This window comes from Carcharodon carcharias, chromosome 12 (genome assembly GCF_017639515.1).
Source record: "Carcharodon carcharias isolate sCarCar2 chromosome 12, sCarCar2.pri, whole genome shotgun sequence".
NCBI lineage: Eukaryota > Metazoa > Chordata > Chondrichthyes > Lamniformes > Lamnidae > Carcharodon > Carcharodon carcharias.
The window spans coordinates 99,854,211-99,881,388 of NC_054478.1; the positions used below are offsets into that span (position 1 = coordinate 99,854,211).

General features: G+C 43.3%; 1 protein-coding gene across 2 annotated transcripts in view; it reads left to right on the top strand.

Moving 5' to 3' along the window:
• Positions 1 to 27,178, top strand: part of myo1b (myosin IB) — a 290,431-nt gene that overhangs the window by 210,782 nt on the left and 52,471 nt on the right. For both annotated transcript variants that reach the window (XM_041200715.1, XM_041200716.1), the window contains exons 13-15: positions 938 to 1,003; positions 12,649 to 12,753; positions 25,151 to 25,213. In XM_041200715.1, the coding sequence (XP_041056649.1) occupies positions 938 to 1,003; positions 12,649 to 12,753; positions 25,151 to 25,213 (234 nt within the window). The remainder of the gene's footprint in view (positions 1 to 937; positions 1,004 to 12,648; positions 12,754 to 25,150; positions 25,214 to 27,178) is intronic.

The window sequence follows — 27,178 nt, forward strand, 5'->3', positions numbered from 1 at the left end:
AAACACGTTCGCCAAGTTTGGACCACCTCTTACTTGTTCTGTTCGGCACACTCTGGATTCCACACTGCTGCTCTTCCACAATTACACTTCAGTGGAGGCAGCTGGGGCTTTAAATGGCCAGCTGTCTCAGTGACTGGCATATGTGCGAGCCCCCCCCTACTCCACTCCAGCCCTGTGAAGAGAGGAAATGCTGGGTTCATGAGTGGGAGTTTGCATTTTTGGCCATTTCTGGCATTTTTGCTACAATGAAGAGGCTCTCCCTCATGGTGAAAATCCAGGCCTTTGACTATTTTGGGGATCCCAAATTGTGTCTATGGATCCCAGTTTAAGAAACACTACTCTACAGGTCTGTCATGCCAGGTGTTAGGTTTAAAGGAGTGACTTGTAAACATTAAAAGGATAGCACTACCTCTGTCTGCAGGGGTAGTTAGACAGTTAAAACAAAGGTAAAAGCAAATTACTGCAGATGCTGGAAATCTGAAATAAAAACAGAAAATGCTGAGAAAAAAATTAGCAGGTCTGTCTGGCAGCATCAGTGAAGAGAGAGACAGAGTTAACATTTTGAACCTAATATGGCTCTGAAGCTAGTTAAAAATAAGATTTATCCTGCAAGAGTTTAAAAATAATCCTGCCTCCATCCCCTTACCCGAAATGTTTTTATCTTACTTCCAGTGTAGATCATTGCTGAAGCAAAAACTAACCTTTCAACAGTGTAATACATGGACAGGAGACTCCTTACAGCCAATGTTTGACATGAGGCTAACAGACAAAATTGATTTGCCATGATATGGTAGGGGGAAAGTTGCAGTTCAGTTTCTGATTTGATTCGTAAGTGCGTGGAAAACATTTACAAGTTCGCTTAGCAGGCTATTTTGGGATGATATGTTTAAAATAAATTGTTTATTTTTCTAACTTGTCTCAATGCTCTTTTCAACAGGCACAAACCAAAGTGAGGAAGAAGGTGATGGGAGTATTAGACATTTATGGTTTTGAAATTTTTGAAGTAAGTTTTGAAGTTTATGGAGTTTGCTACTTGATTTTGAAACATTTCCTTAGTTTTGTGGGCAACGTTTTACTTGATCTTGATGAAAGAGAATCGATCATCAAAAATCTCAGTTCAGTGTAATACTCTATTATGGTGCCAGACCACAGCACTAACGGTGTAAGCCCTGAGACCATTTACAATTAACTTACACATTTATGGGATAGGTCCTTTTGAAACTATTTTGGAATTAGTTCGACCTGCTAATAGTCACCTTCAAGAGGCTCATTTATAAAGTTGAGTCCTGAGACTAGGCTGTTTGTTCATTTCATTTGATCTACATGGTGTTTATAAAGTCCATGTGAAACTTTGAATTTAATGGGCAGAAATTTTCACTCTGAGGGCGGGCATGCGCCCGCCAACGTTAGAAATCGCAGTGCGGTGCTGATCGCAGGCAGCTTCCTAATCGCCCCCGCTGAGCACCCCTACCAAGAGCAAAATTCTGCCCAATAACTTTGGATGAATAAATGATAGAAGCTAACTGTAAGTAGAATGTGAAAACATAATTCATAACATTTTAACACAATACGGGTCAAATTTTTAGGGCTTCAACATAACCACCGTAGTTTGTGATTCAATCTGATTTTTCCAATAGTTCACCTTTTCTTTAATTGTCGCCTTTTTCAGTTTCAGCATCATTAACACAGCACCAGCAACAACATTAACATTTTACAAAACATCTGAATTATTATTTTTTCATATGCCATTTACTGTTTGCTTCTTTTCAGGTGCATATCTAAAGTTATTAAAATTTAAAGTTGCACAAGGACTTTAGAAGTTAGGAGACCCAGCTTGAGAGAGGGAGAAAAAAATTAGGCTAAAGCCCTGATTAGTGTGGCTTCACTGATTGATTGGTGTTTCTTTTGCTTACTGCTTATTTTAAACTGATTTCATCAGAAATGCATGCCAGCCAATACATTGTGACCATACTGATGGCAACATTGAGGGTAATTATGTGATCCAGTGTGTCCAGCAATGAATAACGTTTGGCATGTGCCCTTTTGAGAACCAGGCCCTACAGGGATTGCCTGATCAAAGAATCACCCCTCATAACTTAATAATTAACAAACACTAATTTCTTTATTTAGTGTGTATAATTACAGAGCCAAGCAATGGCCTTGTCAGTGGCTAGATGGAGCTCTTTAAGCCTGCATTCAAGTTTAGTCAGTGGACACTTCTCAACAATGAGTCATTGTTTGGACTGTGCCGTAGCTGTAGCTTGGATGGTCTTGGCGACCCTATTGATGTTGGGTGAATGTCCAGAGGCCTTGGTCAGTCTGGAAATGGTTTAAAAGGGCCCAATGTCACTGTGGGAGATCAAAGCCAGGTGGACAAGAAGTAGGGTCTATGATGAGAGAGTGGTGTCTGGTAGATGTTTTCCCCTGCCAGTCCTCTTGCCATAGGTTCTCAGTGTTACTCCTCAGCTTGATGGGCTTAAGAGGCCATTGAGTAAGGGCAGGCTTGGGTTGGAATAGACTTTCTCCAATAGCCTGCCTGTTGCAATAACCCTCCAGATGTGTGGGGGGAGGGTTCCTGCTCAAGACTGAGAGCCAGGAGGGGTGAGTTGGTCGAAGAGTACCTGTGATGATGCGCATTGTTGAGTTGCAGACTGATAATTCTGGTGTGGGCGGATTGGAATCACACTGGGGTGCAGCATTCTGCAGTTGGGTACATGATGGCAAGAGATGAGGCCCTTGGAGTCTTGGCCTATGATCCCCAGGAGGTGCTGGCCAATTTCCTGAGGAGGCTGTTTAGGGTTTTAATTTTTTAAATTTCTTCTACAGTCTTGATGAGGTGCTGTGTGTACAACGAGGGTTTTGTTAAGTAAGCACTGATGGAGAGATTGCACTAGATTATGTTCCTTGTATTGGCCTCTAACGCAGGCTTGTCCAACCTTTTCATGTGGGTGGCCACATTTCAATTTCACTGACCAGTCTTACTGGCATTTTAATCAATGGTTCTGGGGTCCACATAGAGGGACTTTGGCCTGCGGGCCGCCAGCGGACAAGCCTGACTTAAGAGAAGATGCAGTATAGATTCACCAGAATTACATTAGCACACAAGGTATTAACTTGAGAACAGGATGGATAGTCTTGGCTTGCATTCCTGAGTACAGAAAATTAAGGAGTGAGGTGTTTAGGATGATTAGGGTAGAAGAGAAAAAGTTTTCTCTGGTGGGGAAAGTCCAGACCAGGTGGGTGCAGTAGTGGGGGAGAGTAAATTAAAATTGGAGCTAGGTTATTTAGGAGTGATGTCAGGAAACACTTTGTCACATAAAAGCTAGTAGAATCTGGCATTTTCTTCCCCCAAAATGCTACTGTAATTAGGTCAATTAAAAATTTCGAAATTGAGATCAATACATCCTTGTTAGTAAGGTTATTACGGGATAAGGAGCCATGGCAAGCAAATGGAATTAAGGTACAGCTCAGTCATCATCTGATTGAATAGCAGAACAGGCTTGAGATGCTGAATAGCCTTTTGTTCTATGTGGAAATATCCTATATTCTGTTAAAATTAATTGAATCATATTGCAATGTTCGATAAACATTGCTTGATTTTCTGCCTCCATTCGTTACAATTGCAGATTTGAGTTATTGCTTTTGGGATGTAGTTTTTCTTATTGTACCAATAGTTACTTGGGGGAGAACGGGGAGGTGGTGGTGGCTGTGGGGAGATACTGGTGGTGGGGATGTACTGGTAGTGGGAGGAGTTAGTCTTAACATCCCTTCATCTAAGCTTCCCCTAACCAACAGTTTTATGATATAAAACAAGGATTGTGGAAGTTACTGATGAGTGCACAATGTTATAATGCTGCTGAAAACTGTTCAGGACACTTGCTATCTGTGACAAATTGGGAATCCAGCTTGAATTTTTATTAGTAAGTTAAAACGAGTTAATAGACATTGTCATTGGGTATGTGATTTCAATACTCATGTGTAGGAGTACATGAATCTTGTGTGTTTGTTGGTGAAATGGGAAGGCAAAAAGCAGAGTACAAGATTGTTTTTTGACTGTTGTGGGTGCTTTACTTTCTTGGTTACTGAATGTTGGTAGATGTGTAGTAAATCCATGCATGTGAACTACATTTTACTTGAATTGTATGTAAGGTATTTTACACTACAATTGCTGCATCTGGCTGAAGCGGTGTTGTCTGTGGTTCATCAGAAATTTCTATGGGCAACAATTGAAATTCTTAGGCAATTTAGCAAGTTATCTTTCCCCTTTAAATGAACTGAACCTATTGCCATTTTGATATGGCAATGTTACTGCAGGCATGGAATGCACATTTCAGATGGCAGTTTTTGTAAACTATACCTGACAACCAAGATGTTTACCTTGTGATGCCGCCATTGTATGTTCCAGAGTATGAATTTTAATATATGATGCTAGTTTTTCTTAAAAATGTACTGTTTTTTCTTGAAATATAATTAGTTCTTCAGGCTCATCAGTTGGCAATTATTCATATTTCTGGTATACAATGGTGTGGTTTTTTTTAAGAATGAATTTAGTTGTTATTTGACTACTTTAATAGGAACTCATAATATGTTAGAGTTGACTTAGAGAGTTATAATTGAATCTTTAAGAACAACAACAAATATTTGGCCCCATTTTATCAATTGAAAAAAATTCTCTTCACATTTTGATTTAATAATCTTCAGAAATTATGTGGGAAAGTAGCAATATCTTTGGCTGAATATGTGTAGCTCGACTGTTGTGTATTAAGTGAATGGAATATGTATAGGGTGAAGTGGAGGCAGAGAGTCTGTGTCAGCACAAATGAGCTGTAGTACTGCTGACTGTGGAAAATGTCAGCAGTAAACGCTGCTAACAGATTGCTTCTATTTATCACAGTGGGATTTTTTTAGTCACGTTTTCTTGAGCATTTCAAAAACTTTAAAGAGTGCAAAAGAACATCTTAATGACAAACATTATCAAAAATTCAGCTGCCTGTGCTACTGGCACCATCTCCCGACAGGTGGATCTTTGTTCACTTGGTGACAACTGAAAGTTAAGTTGCTACGATAAGCTGAGCTGTAGTTGTGAAGCCTCATTTTTACCATCGACCTTGATGAGTACCAGCAAGTTTATTTCCATTTGCAGCCAGCTGCAGAAGACCTGTAATTCAGAAGCCGGGAGCACTGATGTGGCTCTCACTCAATAATGTTTTGATTTTGGAGGAAAACAACCAGAAAAATCCCCAAATTTTTTACACATGTTCTTTCTTAAACTGAATTCTCTCCTGTTAAATGCACAGGTTTAGTTGCTCACTTTGCATCAATGGAAACTTTTTTAAAACACAGATTGTACTGTTAACATCCCAAATTCTGTGTGTCACCTTTGAGTAAGGCAATTGCAAAAATATTTCTAGCAGAGTTACATGACAGACTGTATACACAACTCTTCAATTTATTATTGAATTGTTAGTCATTGTAGTTAGTATTGAGAAATGTGAACTTGTACAGTGAAGTGTGTTGTAAAGTACATATTCCGTTTCTCTGAAAGAAAAACCATTTTGCAACACTGCCCTTGGCTATTGCAGTAAATTTAAATTACTTAAAGTAGCTGCCACATTAATTTGTATCCCAAGCTTTGAAGACTTGGGTCCTGATTTTTCTATTAACTGTGGATAATTATAGCTGAAGTGTCTCTTATGAAAAAAGTCTCATATGATAAAAAGCATACCTTGCCTTGAAGACATTTCAGAATCTTGGAAGCCTGTTATGCATAGAGGACAGTGTACAGCAAGAATCTCCATTGTAGGTTAACTTAATACTTAGGACATAATATCATATTCAACAATTGAGCACTTTGTGGTTTCTAAGTGATGACTGAGTTTGCTTTTAGCAGGCAGTTTACAAATCACTTTGATGCCACTTGTTACACTGAAATTTTAAAACTTGGTTGAAATTTGGAATAGAAATAGAGAATTGTTGAAAGCCTTAGTAAGTCAAAGAGTAGCTGAACAGAACGAAAACAATTAATACTTTAGATTTTGAAGATTTACAACTAAAACAATAAACTTCCTTTTTCAGATGTTGCTTTTCTTTGCTTTTGTTTCGCATTTCAGTTTCATTATTAATACAAAAATTACCACCTTAACATTTACAATGCTTAATTATGGGGGTTCCTTATAGCTTTCTCAATCTCTAAGTACTGATGTGCCAATTTCCATTACATTCTGGTTTTATTGCACTTTAGAAGTGATTGTACATGACTCATTGTAATCAAATTTGAACTCTGTCAGTGACATAGCCAGGGAACCTTTTCCACAGAAACATTCAACAACGTAAAAGTCAAACGTGTGTAATAAGAACTCTGAATGATTTCCAAGGCAGATGGATGGATGGCCAGCATGAAGTAAAGGAATCTGAAAGCGAAGGAAGAAAAATGTTTAAAGAGGCTTTTGTCAGGAAGTGGTTGTGAAAATCTGACTCTTTTTTTCCCCACCCGTCCCTCCAGAAAAAGGTGCTCTGGCTAGATCCATTGAAAATTTTAAAATTTTGTTTAGATTTTTGTTAGGCAATGGCATTAGGGGTTATGGAACCATCACAGGCATATGAAGTTAAGATACAAGCCAACCATGATCTAATTGAATGCCAGATCAGATTTGAGGGGATAAATGGCCTATTCCAGTTCCAATGTTTCTTTAAAATGAAATCATTTTGGAACAGAGTTGCAAAAGCTGAAAGATATCAGGCTGCAGGAGGAAAAGGATGAGCAGTAATCCAAGGAATGTTGAGTGCAAATTCTAGGTGTTTGACTGGAGAGGATTACCTAAGTAGGGGGTGGTGAAGAGTTGTGTCAATCAAAGGGGAGGCTCTTCATTCTGATTGTCTATTCAGCGGTGCATCACTGCAATGGGTTATTCCATTGACACACTTTCCCATCTCAACAGAGACTTGGGGCTGAATTTTCTGTTTAGCGGGGTGGGGGCGGCGGCGTCAGAGTGGGCACAGGCAGGCACAGACCTGGTTGCCGCCCTCGATCGGGTCCACGCCACCATTTTATGCAGGCGGGCCAATTATAGCCCACCCTTTCGTAATGCCCGACTCCTGGGTTTAGCGGGAGTGGGCAGGCGGCAGCGGGAGTGCATTGTCACCCGGGCCCAATGGTGATCCGGCAGCCTGTTTATCTGAAGCACTGGCAACCTTTGCAAGGCTGCTGACAGTGTCAAGTGGATAGGCTCACCAAAGGGCTTCTGGTGAGTAGGCCAGGCTGGAGGGTAGGGCAGCGGGGCAGGACAGGCCAGGCCAGAGGGTAGGGTGGGTGGGGCTAGTCTGCCCCTCGTTTCTCGGATAGATGACTTGCTGCCCTCCTCAAGGAGGTGGCAGCACAGCGGGAGGTGTTGGTTCCCCAGAATGGGAAGAGGAGGCTTCCCCAACATGACGAAATGTGCCTGGGAGGATGTAACCCAGCAGGTTGGCTTAACCCCCCCTGCTGCCCCCAACAACCAACAACCCCCACCCCCAAGCCACCAAGTCTGAGTGTAGGCACTGCATTGAATCATTGACGGCATTTGTTCTTTTCTGGGTGGGCCAGCAGATACTGCCCATGCTGAGGTCAGCCTGAGGGTGATGAAGAGATGTGTTTTGCCACTGCAGCATGTGTTACACTGAGTCCCACATGACTGGTTTTGGGGGCAACCTGGAGGAGTTGCACCTAGGCGCTGTGCTTGAACTCCGGGACATGTCCAAGTCAGGGTGATGACCTGCTGGGAAGGGAGCTTCAAGGTGGCGTGGCAATGAGCACATCTGCTGCCCTCTGCACTCCACGTGCTTGCGCCTCCTTGCTATGGAAGGATATACCGTGTAGTGCCTAATGTGATGTAGGCTGCATGTGTCCAAAGGGGGGGTGGGGAACAGGCCTAACATCTTTGTGAGTGTTTGGCAGCAACAGGGTGAAGAGACACTGGAGCCCTGATATGTCCCACTCTGGTTGGGGTGGGCCATGCGTGAAGCGAGTCCATGTGCAATTTTCACTACTCAATGCTCGTGTCTCGTTTTCAGGAGATGAATGCTAATAACGCGGCAAAGCATGCGAGGACTGGCGGCGGCCATGCACAGATTGCCATTCTTACCCAGTTCGAGCAGGAGGCCCTGGATCTGGAGAGGCACCATGCGCCAAGGTCCCACTGGTGTCTGAGAGGTTGGGGTGCCATGGCCAGGAGTTTATGCCCAACAATGAGGTCAGCATTGTTCTCCCAAACAGCCATAGCACTGCCGAACGTTAATTGATTTAATTTTGTCACATGGCTTGACCATTCTTTATGGAAGGATGAATGCACGATGATCCGGGGGACAGGGAAACATTTTGACATTGTCTCCACGTTAACTGATCCACTGTGTCCTTGTTCTTCCTTTTAGCATCATCGGAGCAGGGCTGGGAGGAGCAGCAGCAGAGGCCCCCTCTTACAACTGAGGGGCCTGAAGTCTCTTCAGTGTCACACCATCTCTGCCAGGCAGGCACCAGCACAGATACTAGCATCTCGGGAATTGGAACATCGGCTAGTGTCCCGGGGCACAATGGTAAGGGCATTTCACAGTCACTGGAGGAGCTGGCAAATACAGAGAGTGCCCGTGGCACCAGCAGTCGGAGGACTGCAGATGACCAGGCACATGCTCAGTCAGCGACTGATGATGTGCCCCTGGAGTCATCTGCGATGCAGCAGGTGCAGGAAATGCGTCTGGGGGTGCAGGAGCATCAGGAAGGAGATACATGAGACTATGCTTGGCTTGGTGTCCATGGTGGAGGAACCTATGCGGACGATCGCCGAAGCAATGAGCCATATGTCCGAGTACCATGCGTTCTCCATGGAGAAAGTGGTAACTCTCTTGGAGACGCTCCTCCAGGAGACCCGCCAGGACTTCCTGGGGATGCGCTCGGTCCAGCAAGCCCTCACATTGGCATTGACCTCAGCTGGTCAGTGGCAGTGTGGGAGATGGTTTAGGCACCAAGTTTCCCAGCTCGGTGCCCATCCATCTGCGGTGAGCAGGGAGGTCCAAAGCGACCTCATGTTGGCACAGCAGCTGCCTGTCATCTCTGAAGGCACCTCTCAGGGCGCTCCGGATGAGGGCTGCAGCTCCGCTGCCCCTCTCCCAGTGACCGTATCATTCAGTGAGACTGCGATGACTGGGGCGATGCCAGTTGTGGAACTGGCAGCTCCCTCCCAGGCGGGGCCAGCACAGGCTCCATGGGTCAGAGGACGACCGCCAAGGTCATCAAGACCAACAGTACAGCAGAGACAGCAGGCTGTCTCAGATGCCACTCAGCAATGGGGCAGCACCAAGAGGTAGCACCCGAAAACATAAACATAAGGCACCTTAGGCACACCATGGGTTTTTCACTGGTGCTTTTATGTTGGCCCAAGATGAGGCCCTTATATGTTTTGTTTGGGAACACCATTCTCTTTTTTTTGGGAATAATTTGGTTTGCTTGACAGAATAAATTCAGATATGTCACCATGGCTGAGGGTGCCTCTTCTGCATGTGGATGGTTTCCAAAACTAATGAGTGCTTGGTTGGACATTCAGCTTTATTAACAAGGCCCTTAGTGACTGTTCCTAACCTGGCAGATTTTGCACTTGGATGTCGTATACTGAGCCTACAGCCCAGGCTTATCCTGGTCCATCTGTGGTTTGATAGCTGAAGGTTCATTGGATTAAAGTCTCCCGGGTGTCCCTGACTTCCTGCAGTATGCCCGGGTCAGCGTCTACCCCCTCAGAATTTCCCTGTGCATGCTCATCCTCGGACTCGCTGCTAGACTCATCGTGAGCCACTGCATCAACGTCTGCGTTCCGCCCCCTTTCCAGTGCAAGATTGTGGAGAGCACACTGTGCAACCACTATCACCGAGACACAATCTGGGGGGTACTGGAGTGCACCCCCTGAGCAGTCCAGGCATCGGAAGTGCATCTTGAGAAGACCGATGGTTCTCTCCACCACAGCCCTTGTGGAGGCGTGGCCCCTATCTTATTGCTGCTCAGCTTCTGTTCTTGGATGGTGGAGAGACCTCATGAGCCACTTTCTGAGGGGATAACCCTTGTCACCCAGCAGCCATCCATCCAGTCAGCCAGGAGCACTGAAGAGCCGCAGCACCTGGGAGTGTCTGAGGATGTAGGCGTCGTGGGAGCTGTCTGGGTACCTTGCACAGACTTGTAAAATCAGCGTCCTGTGATCGCACACTATCTGCATGTTCATGGAGTGGAAGCCCTTCCTGTTGATGAAGGTACTGGGCTCACCTGGCGCCTTTATGGCCACATGTGTGCAGCCTATTGCTCCCTGGACACGGGGAAGCCAGCAATGGCTGCAAAGCCTCTGGCTCATTGTGTCTGGCTTACCTGGTCCCAACAGAAGTAGATGAAGGTCAATGCACCCCTGAACAGACCGTCTGTGACCTGCTTGACACAAGTGTGGACAGCTGATTGGGAGACACTGCAAAGGTCACCCACCGACGGTAGCCCGGAAGGAGCCAGAGGCATAGAAGTTGAGGGCAGCTGTGACCTTCGGAACCACTGGCATGGGGTGTCCATCTACACAGCAGAGACTCAGGCCCTATCACCTGACAAATATAATTGACCATCTCCCCTGACAGATGGAGCCTCCTTCGGCACTGCACCTCAGACATATTGAGGTAGCTGCTTTGCCGCCTGTATACCCTGGCAGCAGGATAGTGGCCCCTTCTGCCTTGGACTACCTCTTGGCCCTGCGCCCCTTGTGCCTGCACCTGTCCTCCCAAAGGCTGAATGTGCACTCCTGGCCTCTTCCCCATTCTAGCCCTCCCTCCCAGAGGAGCTGCCTCCAGTGGACAATTCAGCTCCCATTCCCAGGCTAAGGGAAGGCTTCCTGAAACCTGCAGGCCAGGGAAAGATTACTCACTGCAGAGTGCTGACCTAAAGGTTAAGAGTCCAGAAAAAGCATCTGGTATGTGTTTTGAAGTATTGCAGATCACACAGGCAAGCTTCAAAAACTTTAGAAATAAATGCTTGACTGTGCACAGTTGTGACCCCAATGAGCCCTGTTATCCCACCCATGGATGAGGTTAATACAAATGTGCCCTATCTACCTGCCCGTTGCACCCGTGCGCCGAGCCGAAGATCGCACAGGCACTGAAAATTTGGCATCGATTGGCGCCTCAAGGACCTTAAGTGGCCCGTTAATTAATGGCAGGCACACATCAGAATGATCGCGTGGCTGCCCAGTGAAAAGGGAAATATCAAAATGGCGCAAAGTAACGTCAGGACGCCTGCCCAACGTCACCTGCGTCACTTTACACATGGATGTGTGGGGCCTGCCCCCACACACCAAAGGGGGAATATTTAGCCCTTAGATACAATGGATGTGGGACAGACGGAGATGAGAGGAGGGTGAGGATAAAAGAGCAGTAAGGCTTGGTGGAAGGTGTATTCACTAATGAAAACTTTCAACTGGCCTTGTTTTGGGAGATGCAGTTTGAGACTAGACTCCTCTTCTGTGTTGCGCACTTCCATGAAGTCTTCCATCTGAAGAGGAGCATTGAAACAACATGGATGAGTGCTGAGAGTGTCGGTGAATGACAAATGACACTGTTGAAGGGTTAGTACCAAATGAAGCCATTATACCACAGTTAAAACTTTCAATGCTGGAACACTACATTTTCAATTTAATGCTGGCATTTCCCTTCAAGTTCATGCTGGAACTCTCCTCCCCTGCCCATCAGCTTTGCTCTTGACTTGTTGCTGTTAATGTAAAAATCCACACTGGGCACAAGTTGCTGACACTGTAAGAACTCCTGCTTATGGGCTGCAAGGTTACTCAATCACTTACAGCGGCTATAAAAGGAGGCAGGCGCAGTGCTCAGAAGGGGAGGAGCCTGCTTTTTGTCTACATATTGTGCCCTTGAAATGCTGACTCCCCCTGTCAAACATGGATGATTGGCTTGTAAGGAAGTGAAAAGGACCTTAGTTTCTAAGCTGTAAACTAGCTCTAATAATTGATGTTTTTTTGGAAATGGACAATCAACGCATTACTGATAATAACTGGTCATTGTTTATCAGCATCATGCTGTTTCCATGTGCCATTGCTATTGATGGTGACAATGAAGGCTGTATTAAACAATAAGATACCTTCCTCTACCTGACTGTATCCACATGAAATGAGTTCCTTATGTAATAATTAGGAAAATGTGTACTTTGGTTTACAAAGGTATGTTATTATTTTATGCCTATTAATTTGAACGTTGTGTACAATCTCTGATGGTTCTTTAATTTTCTTTTTTTCGCAACAGAACTCTGTAAGTATGACCCATTTGCAGTGGCAGCTTTGCTGCATGTGGCATTCATTTACTTAATTAATAATAATTTAAATGCTGTAAATTGCTACAATGAAGCTTGGAGATCAAAAGCTCTTTTGAGCTACCCTTCATATGTAATTCTGCTTCATGGCATTTGCAGTTTGCTTTATTTGTTAGGCTCTACTGCTTTAATGAAATGTCGTGGCAAGTACTTCCCAGGACATGCTGCTTGTGTGTGCGATCAATCAACGCAAGATCTTGAAGTTGCGGGGGAATGAGTGTTCATGGGTACCACATGCAAAGCTCAAATAGACAAAACTATTATTTCCTCTCTTTCAGAACAATAGTTTTGAGCAGTTCATCATTAACTACTGCAATGAGAAATTGCAGCAGATCTTCATCGAGCTAACTCTGAAGGAAGAACAGGAGGAGTACATTAAAGAGGTAACCACCCACTTTTCACTATGTCATTGACATTTGTTTCATCAGTATTGGACGAAAGTGATCTCAGGTGATCTGTTAGCTAATCCTAGCTGAGGCAGTACTTGGGGTGCTAAGATTGATCTCAGTACCTCTGGGCTAGGAAAATCAGTCAGACTTTCAGTTCCTGATTTGCTACCCAGTGACCAACACCAGAGAGTGCATGTATGTGGATGTCGGATGAAGAAGGATTGAGTGTGGTTGTGACATCAGCAATAATCGGATAGCCTTTAGATACTTGAACTCTAGGACTATTAGTTAAGTGCTGTTTAACAAAGTGTATCCCATTAATTGCACAATGGATTGGTTTGCTTCTCTATTCATCTTGTAGGTAATATTCAGCATCTTGTGTTCTGAACCTTTCAAATGAATATATTACATGTTTGAAATTAAGTTTACCAGAAGAGAGGATATCAGTGCCCCTGTGAGGAAAAACAGAACCTGTGAAGCAGCTTTAATTCATTCTTCTCTCAAGCATGCATCTATGTCTACATCAGCCGATGGTTTGATTTGCTATGACTTTCTGTAGAGGTTCCCAGGGATTCCCTGTCAGACTGGTGGGAGGGATTTGGAAATCTGTATTTAATTAAAGGGATCTTCAATGGTGAGCAGCTTTTGCTTTGCCTTATTTGTTAGGAGTATATGAACAATGCTGCGTGGCTTGTGTTCAGTTTATTAAGTGGCATCCATTTACATGTTCTCCCACCAGTGTCCCCAGCCTTTGTTCACAGCTGATCACCCTGTCATATCATTGCCACTCCCACTTTTACACAGCAGTTCTGATTTTTCTGAATAGTGTCATTGTAAATGTGTGTCGCCCCTTTCTTACACTGCCTTATATTTTGGTTGATTATATTACAGGATTAAATGCTTGCTTTGTCACTGTGAGTTTTGGGTTTCTCCCTCCCCTCTTTGTGCACTGACCAAGGAATACATGCTTGCTTTGTCGCCTAACACCAATGGTGTTGGTAAAAATCACATTTTCTTTGAATATTTAGATGCAAACTGCTCATTAGAGCTTTGTGAATTGTGCTCCAGGAGCAAAGTAATTGAAATAATGAAGAGAGAGGTCTCCATAAAAATTTTAACTGCACTGTTATTACTGAAAAATATATATTATACAAATGTTTGTGACTTTTTCTTTATTCATTCACTGGATGAGGGCCTCTCTGGCTGGGCCAGCATTTCTTGCCCATTGCTAGTTGCTCTTGAGAAGGTGGTGGTGAGCTGCCCCCTTGAACTGCTGCAGTCCATGAGCTGTAGGGTACACCCACAGTGCCGTTAGGAGCGGAGTTCCAGGATTTTGATTCAGCAATAATGAAAGAACAGTGATATATTTCCAAGTCAGGGTGGTGAGTGACTTGGAGGGGAGCTTCCAGGTGGTGGTGTCCCCATCTATCTGCTGCCCTTGTCCTTATAGATGATAGTGGTCATGGATTTGGAAGGTACTGTCTAAGGAGCCTTGGTGAATTCCTACAGTGCATCTTGTAGATGGTGTACACTGCTGCTACAGTGAGTCGTTGGTGGAGGGAGTGAATGTTTGTGGATGTGGTGCCAATCAAGTGGGCTGCTTTGTTCTGGATGATGTCAAGCTCCTTGACTGTTGTTGGAGCTGCAATCATCCAGGCAAGTGGGAAGTATTTCATCACATTCCTAACTTGTGCCTTGTAGATGGACAGGCTTTGAGGAGTCAGGAGGTGAGTTACTCATTGCAGGATTCCTAGCCTCTGACCTGCTCTTGTAGTCACAGTACTTATGTGGCTAGTCCAGTTCAGTATCTGGTCAACGATAACAGGATGCTGTTAGTGCGGGATTCAGTGATGATAATAACATTGAACATCAAAGGGTGATGGTTAGATTCTCTCCTGTTGGAGATGGTCATTGCCTGGCACTTGTGTGGCGCTAATGTTACTTGTCACTTGTCAGCCACGCCTGGATATTATCCAGGTCTATATGTATTTGGACATGGACTGCTTCAGTATCTGAGCAGTTGCCAGTGGTGCTGAACATTGTGCAATCATCACTGAACATCCCCACTTCTGACCTTTCATAAAAGTCATTGAAGAAGCAGCTGAAGATGTTTGGTCTGAGAAACTCCTGCAGTGATGTCCTGGAGCTTAGATGACTGACCTCCAACAACCACAACCATCTTCCTTTGTGTTAGGTATGACTCCAACCAGTGGAGAGTTTTTCCCTTGATTCCCATTGACTCCAGTTTTGCTAGGGCTCCTTGATGCCGCACTTGGTCAAATGCGGGCTTGATGTCAAGGGCAATCACTCCCATCTAACCTCTGGAGTTCAGCTCTTTTGCCAATGTTTGAACCAAGGCAGTAATGAGGTCAGGAGCTGAGTGGCCCTGGCGGAACCCAAACTGGGCATCGATGAGCAGGTTATTGCTAAGCAAGTGCCGTCTGATAGCATTGTTGATAACCCCTTCCATTATTCTGCTGATGATTGAGAGTAGACTAATGGGGCGGTAATTGGCCGGGTTGGATTTGTCCTGCTTTTTGAGTACAGGACATACCTGAGCGATTTTCCACATTGCCTAGTAGATTCCAGTCTTGTAGCTATACTTGAACAACTTGGCTAGGGGCTCGGCAAGTTCTGGAGCAGAAGTCTTCAGTACTATTGCCGTAACATTGTCAAAGCTCATAGCCTTTGCAGTATCCAGTGCCTTCAGCCATTTCTTGATATCACGTGGAGTGAATTGAATTGGCTGAAGACTGGCATCTGTGAAGCTGGAGACCTCCGGAGAAGGCTGAGATGGATCACCCACTCGGCACTTTTGGCTGAAAATTGGAGCAAATGCTTCAGATTTATCTTTTGCACTGATGTGCTGGGTTTCCCCGTCAGTAAGGATGGGGCTATTTGTGGAGCCTCCTCCTGCAATGAGTTGTTTAAGTGTCCGCCAGCATTCACGACTGGATGTGGCAGGACTGCTGAACTTAGATCTAATCCGTTGGTTGTGGGATTGCTTAGCTTTACCTATCACTTGCTGCTTATACTGTTTGGTATGCAAGTTTTATAGCTTCACCAGGTTGACACCTCATTTTTAGGTATGCCTGGTGCTGCTCCTGGCATGCCCTACTGCATTCTTCATTGAACCAGGGCTGATCCTCTGGCTTGATTGTAATGATAGAGTGGGGGATATGCCGGGCCATGAGGTTACAGATTGTGTTTGAGTACAGTTCTGCTGCTGCTGATGGCATACTGCGTCTCTTGGATACCCAGTCTTGAGTTGCAAGATCTGTTCGAAATCTATCTCATTTAGCACGGTGGTAGTGCCATACCACATGATGGAGGGTATCCTCAATGTGAAAGTGGGACCTCGTCTCCACAAGGACTGTGCAATGGTCACTCCTACAGATACTGTCATGGACAGAGCATCTGTGGCAGGCAGGTTGGTGGGGATGAGGCCAAGGCTGTTTTTCCCTCTTATTGGTTTCCTCACCACCTGCCGCAGACCCAGTCTAGCAGCTATGTCATTTAGTACTCAGCCAGCTCGGTCAACTGTGGTTCTACCAAACCACTCTTGTGCACTTGCCGCCGCCCCCACACCCCAGTGCTTCGTCCAAGTGGTGTTCAAGCATGGGGGAACACTGATTCATCAGCTGAGGAAGGGCAGTACGTGGTAATCAGCAGGAGGTTTCCTTGCCCATGTTTGACCTGATGCCATGAGACTTCATGGGATCCGGAGTTGATGTTGAGGACTCCCAGGGCAACTCCCCGACTGTTTACCATTGTGCCGCTGCCACCTCTGCTGGGATGGCGATGGCGATGCTGGTGTCTGGGACATGACCTGTTAGATATGATTCCATGAGGACGATTATGTCAATTGTTGCTTGACTAGTGAAGTAGCTCATCCAATTTTGGCACTAGATATTCGTAAGGAGGGCTTTACAGAGTCGACAGGGCAGAGTTTGCTGCTGTTGTTTCCAGTGCTTAGGTCAATGTTGGGTGGTCCCTCCAATTTCATTCCTATTTTTGTGTCTTTGTAGTGGTTTGATATAACTGAGTGGCTTGCTGGGCCATTTCCAATCAACCACATACGCTATGGATCCGGAGTCACATGTAGGCCAGGCTAAATAAAGACAGCAGATTTCCTTCTCTAAAGGGCATTAGTGAACCAGAGAAATTTTTTTACAACAATTGACAATGGTCTCGTGTTGGGATTTGAACCTGGGGCGTTACCCTGGATCTCTGAATTACTAGCCCAGTGACGGTACCACTACGCCATTGCAGGGGGAAAGAGAGTAAAAGCTTGGAGGGAATCAGACGGGAAGCAAATGAAAGGTAGTAAGGAGAAAGGAAAATGTAAGTGAGGCACAAATGGAAGCTGTTTGGCACGGTGCCCGTGGTTCTGTTTGATCCCTGTTGGATCTACCTATCCCAATGTCACTTCCCTCCTTTTTCTTTGTACCTTTCAATATGGCCACTTAAATTCTTCTAATCTGATATTATGCCCCTTGTCATTAACTCAATGATCACTGGAAATAATCTTCATTCATCCTCCTAAATCTTTTCAGAGTTTTCAACATTTCTTTAAAATCCTTTCCAACTTTTCTGCTCTAGTGATGACAGTGCTGAGTTTTCAAGACTCTCATCATAACTTAATTCTATCATCATTGTAAATCTACTTAATACCTTGTCATGACTCTCATTCTTTCTACAATGGAATACCCTGAGCTGCATGCAGTATTCCCATCTGGAACCTAATTAATATCTAGCAGAGGAAGAAGACCAGTTTCTTCTTTGTGTTTTGAACAAGCATCCCCTCATGCTAATTTCAAGATTTTATTTAAACGTTTTGCTAGATTTACTTTTTCCACACTGTTTACTACCTAAGTTTACCTGTCAAAACACCTCCATGCAGTTTGACCAATTTTTCCTCACAACACAGAACTTTAGGGGTCAGACTTATAGCTCCTTACTCTCTGCCTCTAAAACTTGCATGTTTCCTTTATGTCTCAGTGACCAGAATGGGACACAATAATCAATGTCTGATTAGATCAACACACTATAAAGTTTAGGCACGGTTTCTTGTGACATGTATTGCTGTTGTTTGGTTTGTATGGTTCAATTACCCATCTGACTGGTTAGCACTGCATTAGTTGGAGATGTTAAACCAAGTCAACCGATTGGTAGGGTATTTCTTTACTTATGTTCTGTCTGTTTTCCTCTCCCTCTCCTGAAGCTGAGAAATGATGCTGGGATGCCACAGGTGCTGATATGCCCAAATGCATTTCTTCTTCCTGAATCTAACTAGACAATAAGTGTCTGTAGGTTAGTGATGGGTGGGGCATCATACCTAAATATAGTCCTGTTCTTCTTCAGCATCTACACATGCACTTCTCTTTTGGAGTCTTTGGGATAACAATCAGCAATCAGAAGTTCCCTTACACCCCTTCCTAACCCCAAACTCTGAGATCACTCTTAGTACCCTAATGCTGCAGCAATTGAGATGAGCCAACTCAGCATGTATTGGGGTTTGAACTTGGCACCTTTCTGGTCTATAGCTCAGCCTTGACAGCTTGAATTTTTATTACAGCCCAGTGACTGCAGCTGTTCTTGGCATGAGATGTTACACGTTGTGGAATTTATTTACAGTAATTGGTTACTGCTCAATGTGGTGGGAATTGTATGGTATGTGCAATTATGAGGTTCTAAAATAAATTTGGTTCTATTGCTGAATTTCTTTTTGAAAACCTAATGATTTTAAAGTTTCCAGTCTGTAAGATCATATCAATTCAGTAAATAGAACACACATTTTTGACCTTTGGTTGGCCTCCATCGGTGTAGGGGTTTGGTCAAAAAATGTTTGGGGCAAAATGGGCCTATATTTAGGTTTGCATTACGTTTTTGAATGCATCATGTTTTTGTTTTTTATTTGATTTTTTTTTAACCCCTTTTCACTTTTCCTGGTGTTGACTGAGAGCACAGCCTCTGATCTACTACTGGGCCTTATTTAGGGCTATTCTTGAACTGGCTTCTTGGCAATTTAGGAGAATGGCACAGGTTGAATTTGTGTGCTCCTCCCTCAATTATTATTCCCTCCCTTTTTGCCCAAGGAGAGAGGCAGCATCTTTCTATTCCGCATCTCGTCCAGAGCAGTTTTTTTGACCTGAGCAATCTAACACACTGTGCAGTTCATCACTGAGTTTAAAATGGGGTTGGAGATGTATCAGGAAGTGGTAGTTACATGAAGCCAGGCATGGATTCTAAATGCCTAGAAGAAAAGGCAGATTGAGGGAGGTAAGGAGTACTACAAATTTGAGGGAAATAAAGTTAAAGATGAATAGAGAAAAATGAAGGCATAATCTGTTACAGCAGCAGAAATTGGAATATGTGTACCATATTTAAGGTTTGGTGCTGGGATCACAGCTCTTTTTCTTGTATATTAATTACCTAGACTTGTGTATATAGGGCAGATTTCAAAGTTTGTTGTTGATATGAAACTTGGAAATTTAAACAATGTTACCTCATAAGGACCTAGACTGACAAAATGGGTTGGCAGATTGCATTCAGTGGAAAGAATATGTCATGGTGGGAAGAAAGGAGAGGCAAAGTGAACCTAATGGAACAATTTTAAAGGTAGTACAGGAACAAGGAGACCTAGGGGTGTATGTACAAAAATCTTTGAAGGCAGAAGAACAATTTGAGAAGACTGTTTAAAAACATATGGGATCCTTGGCTTTACTAATAAAGGAATAGGGTAAAAAAGCAAGGAGCCTCTGCTAAGCCTTTGTAAAACACTAGTTAGGCCCCAACTGGAGTATTGCAATCAGTTCTCAGCACCACACTTTAGGAAGGATGTCAAGGACTTGGCGTGGAAGAGATTTGCTAGAATGGTACCAGGGATAAGCAACTTCAGTTATATGGAGAAACTGAGGTTTGCTCTCCTGAAAGTGAAGAAGAAACTTAATAAAGGTGTTCAAAATAATTTATGGTTTTGATAGAGTAAATAAGAGGAATCTGTTCCCGGTGGCAGAAGGATCAGTAAAAAGAAAACACAATTGATTGGTAAAAGTACCAGAGGCAAAAAGAACATTGTTTTGCTCAGCAACTTAAAATGTGGGGTGGGAGAAACATATTCAATAATAACATTCAGAAGAGAATTGGATAAAAACTTGAAGGAAAGAAATGTACAAGATATGGGGGTGAAGAATCCGTGAAGTGGGATTAAGTGAATGGCTACCAAAGAGCTGGCACAGACAGTCTTCCCCTGTGGTTATCATTCTATGATTCTATTTGTAGGTTTAGGGATCCCAGAGAATCAATTAACTAAGTACAATGCATCCAAATCCCATAGCTGTAAAAAATAAAAACAAAAAAACTGCGGATGCTGGAAATCCAAAACAAAAACAGAATTACCTGGAAAAACTCAGCAGGTCTGGCAGCATCGGCGGAGAAGAAAAGAGTTGACGTTTCGAGTCCTCATGACCCTTCGACAGAACTTGCGTTCGAGTCCAAGAAAGAGTTGAAATATAAGCTGGTTTAAGGTGTGTGTGTGGGGGGCGGAGAGATAGAGAGACAAAGAGGTGGAGGGGGGGTTGGGGTGTGTGGTTGTAGGGACAAACAAGCAGTGATAGAAGCAGATCATCAAAAGATGTCAACGACAGTAGTACAATAGAACACATAGGTGTTAAAATTAAAATTGGTGATATTATCTAAACGAATGTGCTAATTAAGAATGGATGGTAGGGCACTCAAGGTATAGCTCTAGTGGGTTTTTTTTTTATATATATAATGGAAATAGGTGGGAAAAGGAAAATCTTTATAATTTATTGGAAAAAAAAGGGAAGGGGGAAACAGAAAGGGGGTGGGGATGGGGGAGGGAGCTTACGACCTAAAGTTGTTGAATTCAATATTCAGACCTGGTCCACTCCTCCATCACCCCCTACTCCTCAACCCCCTCCTATGGCACCACCCCATGCCCACGCAAAAAATGCAACACCTGCCCCTTCACTTCCTCTCTCCTCACCGTCCAAGGACCCAAACACTCCTTTCAAGTGAAGCAGCATTTCACTTGCATTTCCCCCAACTTAGTCTACTGCATCCGTTGCTCCCAATGTGGTCTCCTCTACATTGGAGAGACCAAATGTAAACTGGGCGACCGCTTTGCAGAACACCTGCGGTCTGTCCGCAAGAATGACCCAAACCTCCCTGTCGCTTGCCATTTCAACACTCCACCCTGCTCTCTTGCCCACATGTCTGTCCTTGGCTTGCTGCATTGTTCCAGTGAAGCCCAACGCAAACTGGAGGAACAACTCCTCATCTTCCGACTAGGGACTTTACAGCCTTCTGGACTGAATATTGAATTCAACAATTTTAGGTCGTAAGCTCCCTCCCCCATCCCCACCCCCTTTCTGTTTCCCCCTTCCCTTTTTTTTCCAATAAATTAAAGATTTTCCTTTTCCCACCTATTTCCATTATATATATATATAAAAAAAAACCCACTAGAGCTATACCTTGAGTGCCCTACCATCCATTCTTAATTAGCACATTCGTTTAGATAATATCACCAACTTTAATTTTAACACCTATGTGTTCTATTGTACTACTGTCGTTGACATCTTTTGATGATCTGCTTCTATCACTGCTTGTTTGTCCCTACAACCACACACCCCAACCCCCCCTCCACCTCTTTGTCTCTCTATCTCTCCGCCCCCCACACACACACGTTAAACCAGCTTATATTTCAACTCTTTCTTGGACTCGAACGCAAGTTCTGTCGAAGAGTCATGAGGACTCGAAACGTCAACTCTTTTCTTCTCCGCCGATGCTGCCAGACCTGCTGAGTTTTTCCAGGTAATTCTGTTTGTTTCCCATAGCTGTAATACTGTTTTAGTAATACTAAGTAAATGGTTAAGTCAGCAGCTATTTCTTCAGTATATGCCACCCTTTGTGTTTTTCTATTGTTTTATCACTTGTAGAATTCTAATAGCTCTCTGGAATTAAAATAATGGTTTGTGCAGAATTTGCAGTGAACTAATTTTAAACTAATGGAAAAGATACAGTCATTGCTTTTTTAAAAATTCTTTCGTTGGATATGAACGTCGCTGGCAAGAACATTTGTTGCCCATCACTAATTGCCCATGAGAAGGTTGTGGTGAACCAGTGAGGTCTAAGCAGTCTCCTTGCTCATGAAATACTGTGCACTTGTTTTCTTTTTCAAATAGGGGTGCTCCTTTAATAGATGATTCAAATACCAGTTCATTAATATCCTCTGCTCGCAAAGAGAAATGCATTTTGAAGGAATTGTGTTTTCTCAGCTGGCAGGTGCCACCTCCAGTTGATCAAATACTAGGCACCCTTACTTTAGGAGGCTCAGTCGCACAGATGGGACTTGAACTTTTTGGATGAAAACCTAGAACAAGCATAAATCCACCTTTCAACTTTTATCCCTTTTTTAAAAGGGGAAAAGGTAATTGAAAAATTTGAAGCGAACATTTGTCAGAACGCAAAACCTGACAAGTTATTAGTTTTTAATTATAGAAATAAATGTTTAAAGAAGTACTGTGATGCTTTTATACTCAGTGATTGTTTCAGTAAAACCTCTTTGGGTTTATCATTCTTAAAATGTGCTGGTAAATATAAACCACCACTTCCCAAGAAACCTATTAAATGATCAATACTGAGAGGAATTGAACTCTGTTAAACATCCCTAATGTATTTTCCTGTCTTAAGCTACTTTATTTTTTATTTTAAAAGGAAAATGGGGTGGTCAAGTAAGAGAGCAAGTATTGATAGAATGGAGGAAAGGCCTGAACAGAGCTCCAGCTTCTCAAAGATTTACAGAATGAAACACCAACAACTTCCACTTATATAGCACCTTTAATGTAAGAATCCCCCACAGCATCCTCATAGATGGCAAATGGGAAGTGGACATTGAGTCAGGAAAGGAGAAAATGACCAAAAGCACAAATGAATGTATGGGTTTTGAAGTGGAGAGAATAATGTAGAGTAGAGGGAAGTTGATGTGGGAATTCCAGAGTGTAGAATCTTGTGGATGAAGAGAGGGGAAATACACAAGAGACAGCAGCCAGAAGAATAGAGAGTTCAGGGGATACAATTTAGGACTGGACAGGTGCTGAGGTAGAATGTGTTGAGGCCCTGGAGGGATTTAAAGAAGAGGTTGAGGATTTTTAATTTGAGGCATAGGGGATAGAGAACCAGAGTTAATGGGCAAGCAGGGCTTAGTGCAGGTGATGATAACGGCAGCAGAGCTTGCACAAGTTAGAGTTTATCGAGGGCAGAGGGTGGTATGCCAGCAAGCACAGTATGGCTGAGTCTGGAAGTGATGACGCACAATCAGTGAAGCTGAGGCAAACCTATAGCACAAGAAAATTGTACAAGAGATAGTGTTTAGGACGCACATGAAAATAGTGATGATGCAACTGACAAAAGGCAGACACGTTTTTGATTTTTATTTACAAGACTTATAGTAGTGTCATATCTCTAATGTGCAACCTCTTGTATACTTCCCCTCTTTTCCTATGACCAGTTTAGAGCAGGCTTTTAAGTGTTAGTGAACTTGCCAAAGGTGTCCAGGCTCATTCTGCAGTCAAGGCCTACATTTATCATTTTGTTCACTAAGTGTTCCAACTATTGAGAAAAGTGAGTGGGTATAGCAAAGGAATCGGAACAAAACCAACTGGGAGTACATGAGAAAGGATTTTCCTTTGACCACATTTATCCATATTGAGGTGCATCTGCCAAGACAACAATCTCTATTGTAAGGACTCAGCATGACCTGATGAATAGAAATTGGCTCAGAGAATAATTTGCTTTTTAAATTATTAGAAATTGAAATTAGAAGTAGCAAAAACATTCCTTCTTGCCCTCCTCTCATTTATTTCATGCACCTGATTCATTCTCAATCTTCCTGACTGTACCTGGTCACAGTGCATTGGCTAGCTATTCCCAGGGACCTAGTCAAACAGTGAGCACTGAGGTCAGAGGCTGGAACTTCCTGATTGCTCAAAGTTGGAAAATTCCAATTCTTTCTTTCTTTCTTTGTGGTGGAAGGAGCAGCCACCACTGTACAGTATTGCAGAAAGTCAGAAATTAAACCAGAGAGAAGAGATGAGTGGAGGAAATGATTCACAGTGAGACACTTCAGAAACCTGAGAGCTGAGCAAGAATGAGAGAAACTATAATCCTCAGCAAGCACTGAGATGAATTGCAAATGTGTCAATGACAAAAAATGATCAGTCTATCTGGAATAACATATAATCTGTAATACAATAGATATTATTAAGTAGCTGATTTTTAATCTATACCTTTAATGAAAAGTTGGACAAATAGAAAACTTAAATGCACCTTCTCATAAACAGTCCTTGCCACTGTCACAGTAAAAGTGCCCAGCTTTCAGCTGCTGGCTTAATCACTTTGGGCAATAGGAGGTTATGCTGCCTTTCTGAGTTGTACAGAAGTGCCTTGTGCATTTAAATTGATAGGTAATGTCTTTTTAGATATATAATTGTTTTATTGAGTATGTAAATGGAATCTTGCTGTGAAGAGTATTAAAGAACACTTGATGTTTCCCACATAACTGTTGACTGCATGTCTTTATGTCTTTTAAAACTGTGTTCTTTTTCTGTGCTGTAGCCCCTTTGAATCCCTTTCTTGCTTGCTGCTATTGATGCCTTGCTAATGGCTGTGCAAAGACTCCTTCCAGGTACTTGTACTCTGTTCTTGTTCCTAAGTTAGGACCTTGTCTTGTCTGCTGGTCTTTCTGGAATCTTTCCAATATCCTTTATTCCTCCTGTGTCCAAAAACTACTACCTTCAGTGTGTGTAAAAATCTGCAATTCGGATGCACTGGAACCAGCTTTAAGGGTGAAAATTTCAGCATCATATCTTGCAATGGTGAAGCTATTGTTGATATTCACATAGCACTGATTTAAAAATACACCAGAACATCTTTCACCTGAAACAGCATCTATCTCTGTCACCAGTTGTTTACGAAATTTGCAGGCTTGTTTAGGAACACATGTGATCAAGAAATGGCTTTCCTTGGAAAAAGGACTGCATGCATCAAAGTGACTGAAGTGACCTTGTGCCATGACGTATGTTCCTGGACTGTTTCCCATGAAGTGCATGGGAAATTGACTTGGATTGGGGAATGGAATGGGAGAAGAATTGGAAGCTTTTCAAGCAGTGTTTCTAAGTGTATGGAATTCTAGCTGAGAGGGACATTGCAATGTTTCTAATTTAGAGTGTCATTATGCATTGGAAAAAATCCTCAACCGGAACAAAGATATAAACAGACACTGTTTTTAGCCAAATGTTGAAAGATTATCAGAAGGAGCCATATTTTGCTGCAGTAATCACATTCTGAACATTCATATATTTCACAGGGAATTGAATGGACTCACATTGAGTACTTCAACAATGCCATCATTTGTGAGCTGATTGAAAATGTAAGTTGGACTTTTCCAGTTTGATTAGAGGATGTTCAAAGAATTGACTGTCATTTTCTTTTTTTAATAAAGTTTAGACTTTCTAGCTTTTGGTTTAAAACTTACCAATTAAAATTTTGAAACAGTTGTAAGAATGTGGAGTCTGCTGCTTCATGGAGTGGTTGAAGTAGATTTCATTGATGCATTTTAAGGGAAGGTCAGATGCATACATGAGGGAGAATGGAATAGAGGGACAGGGCAAGAAGAGGCAATTATGGGAATGAAGTTTCGGGGGGAGGGGATGTAGGGTCCCTGCCCCTGGCATGAAAGCTAGGAACAAATTTGCCTGCATGTGTCTAGTTGACCCATTGCCAGTTGGCTCAAGATGGGACTTTGACCCTATTCCGAGAGAGTTTCTCCTCCAGAAGCTGCTGAGCAATGGTTGGCAGCTCTCTTGTCCCAGAGGTGCCGCTGGGAGCATTGGCCACTGCTGACATTACAGTGAGTCTTCTGAAGAAGAGGAGCCATGGAGCCCTGAGTAAAGTTAAATCAGGGTCCTGTCAGGGTCAGGCTGTCAGGCCCTGGCAGAGGGTGGGGGAGCCGGGGAGGACGGTGCAGGGCAGAGGAAATGTCAGGGAGAGCCTTGGGAGGGGTTCCTCTGATAGGCACTGGGGTGCCCAAACAGGAGGCAACTTGCCCCAGCCCCCATGCCCACCCAGGGCTGGGCAACAAGGTTTGCCAGCTTTCACTGGGCAGCATGGACACTTGGTGTGGGCTTGCCTGGCCGTAGGAAAAATGCCAGCAGTGGCGGGAGAAAGTCCTTAAGTAACTATTAATTGGCCACTTAAGGGCCTCAATTGGCCCACGGGTGAGCAGGCTGCCTTGAACCTCCCCCACTTTGGATTAAGTACTGACAGTGGTGAGCAGGTGACAGGCAGTGCTGATGTCTTTGCGCCCAATTTTACACCCCCCCCCCCCCCCCCCCCCCAACCTGCCACCCCACCCCGGGGGGTTGTAAATTTCAGCCCATAGTGAGAGGAGGCTTGTGGAATTGAAATACTGGCATCTATCAGTTGGACTAAATGACCGATTATGCTATAGAGCCTATGTAAATCTTGTCTAAGGACACAAGCTTATCTAAAACAGTAGCTGGAGTAGTTTAACTACAGGGTTAAATGTAACATTCTTGTTATGTCAGCAAACATGAGCTATTAACTGCTAGGTTTGATATCCTTGATGGATTTAGTGAAATCAGTGGAGCCACAAAAAAACTATCGATGTGGCCTATCGTTGCAAAGACCAGACAGAAGCTGATATTATCAACACCTCTACTCAAAACCCATTATAATATGACATCCTGCATTCAGCACCTTCTTGTTTTAAATTGTAATTTTTTTTTTGAATCCAGCACTCTCTTCCATTATTTGTATCTCTTTTTGGCTTCCCCAGGTCAATAATTTCAACAATTGACCAGGCGACCCACTGATCTATGTCATTGCAGCTTTAGAGTCATAGATCACATGGCTCAGGACCACTGAGCCATCATTCTGTCCTGCTATTGAAATATTTAACAATCTAATCTCTGTCTCCATTTATAGAATGAGTGAGTTCAGGAACTCCTCTGGAGAAATCGTGGGTACAGCTCATGCTGAACCACTTTTGAACTTTTTGTTTTTAGAAATAAATGATTTCACTAGAAGTATCTTCATTTGAAATATATATTAAATGTGGCTAACTTTTTTTCATTTGTGGAATGAGACTATCATGCTAAACTACTTGATTCGTTTTGAAATATTGTACTTCAAATTGTGAACTTTACAAAAATACACGACTTACATGTGTTGAAGAAAATGATAAGATGGCCCTTTTACAGATACTAAATCCACAACTCAAAAATCCCTGCAAATAGGATAAAAAGAACTTTGTTGCTGTTGAGAGGATTTTGTCCATTAAGCGATATGTTACTAGATGACAGTCATATTTGGA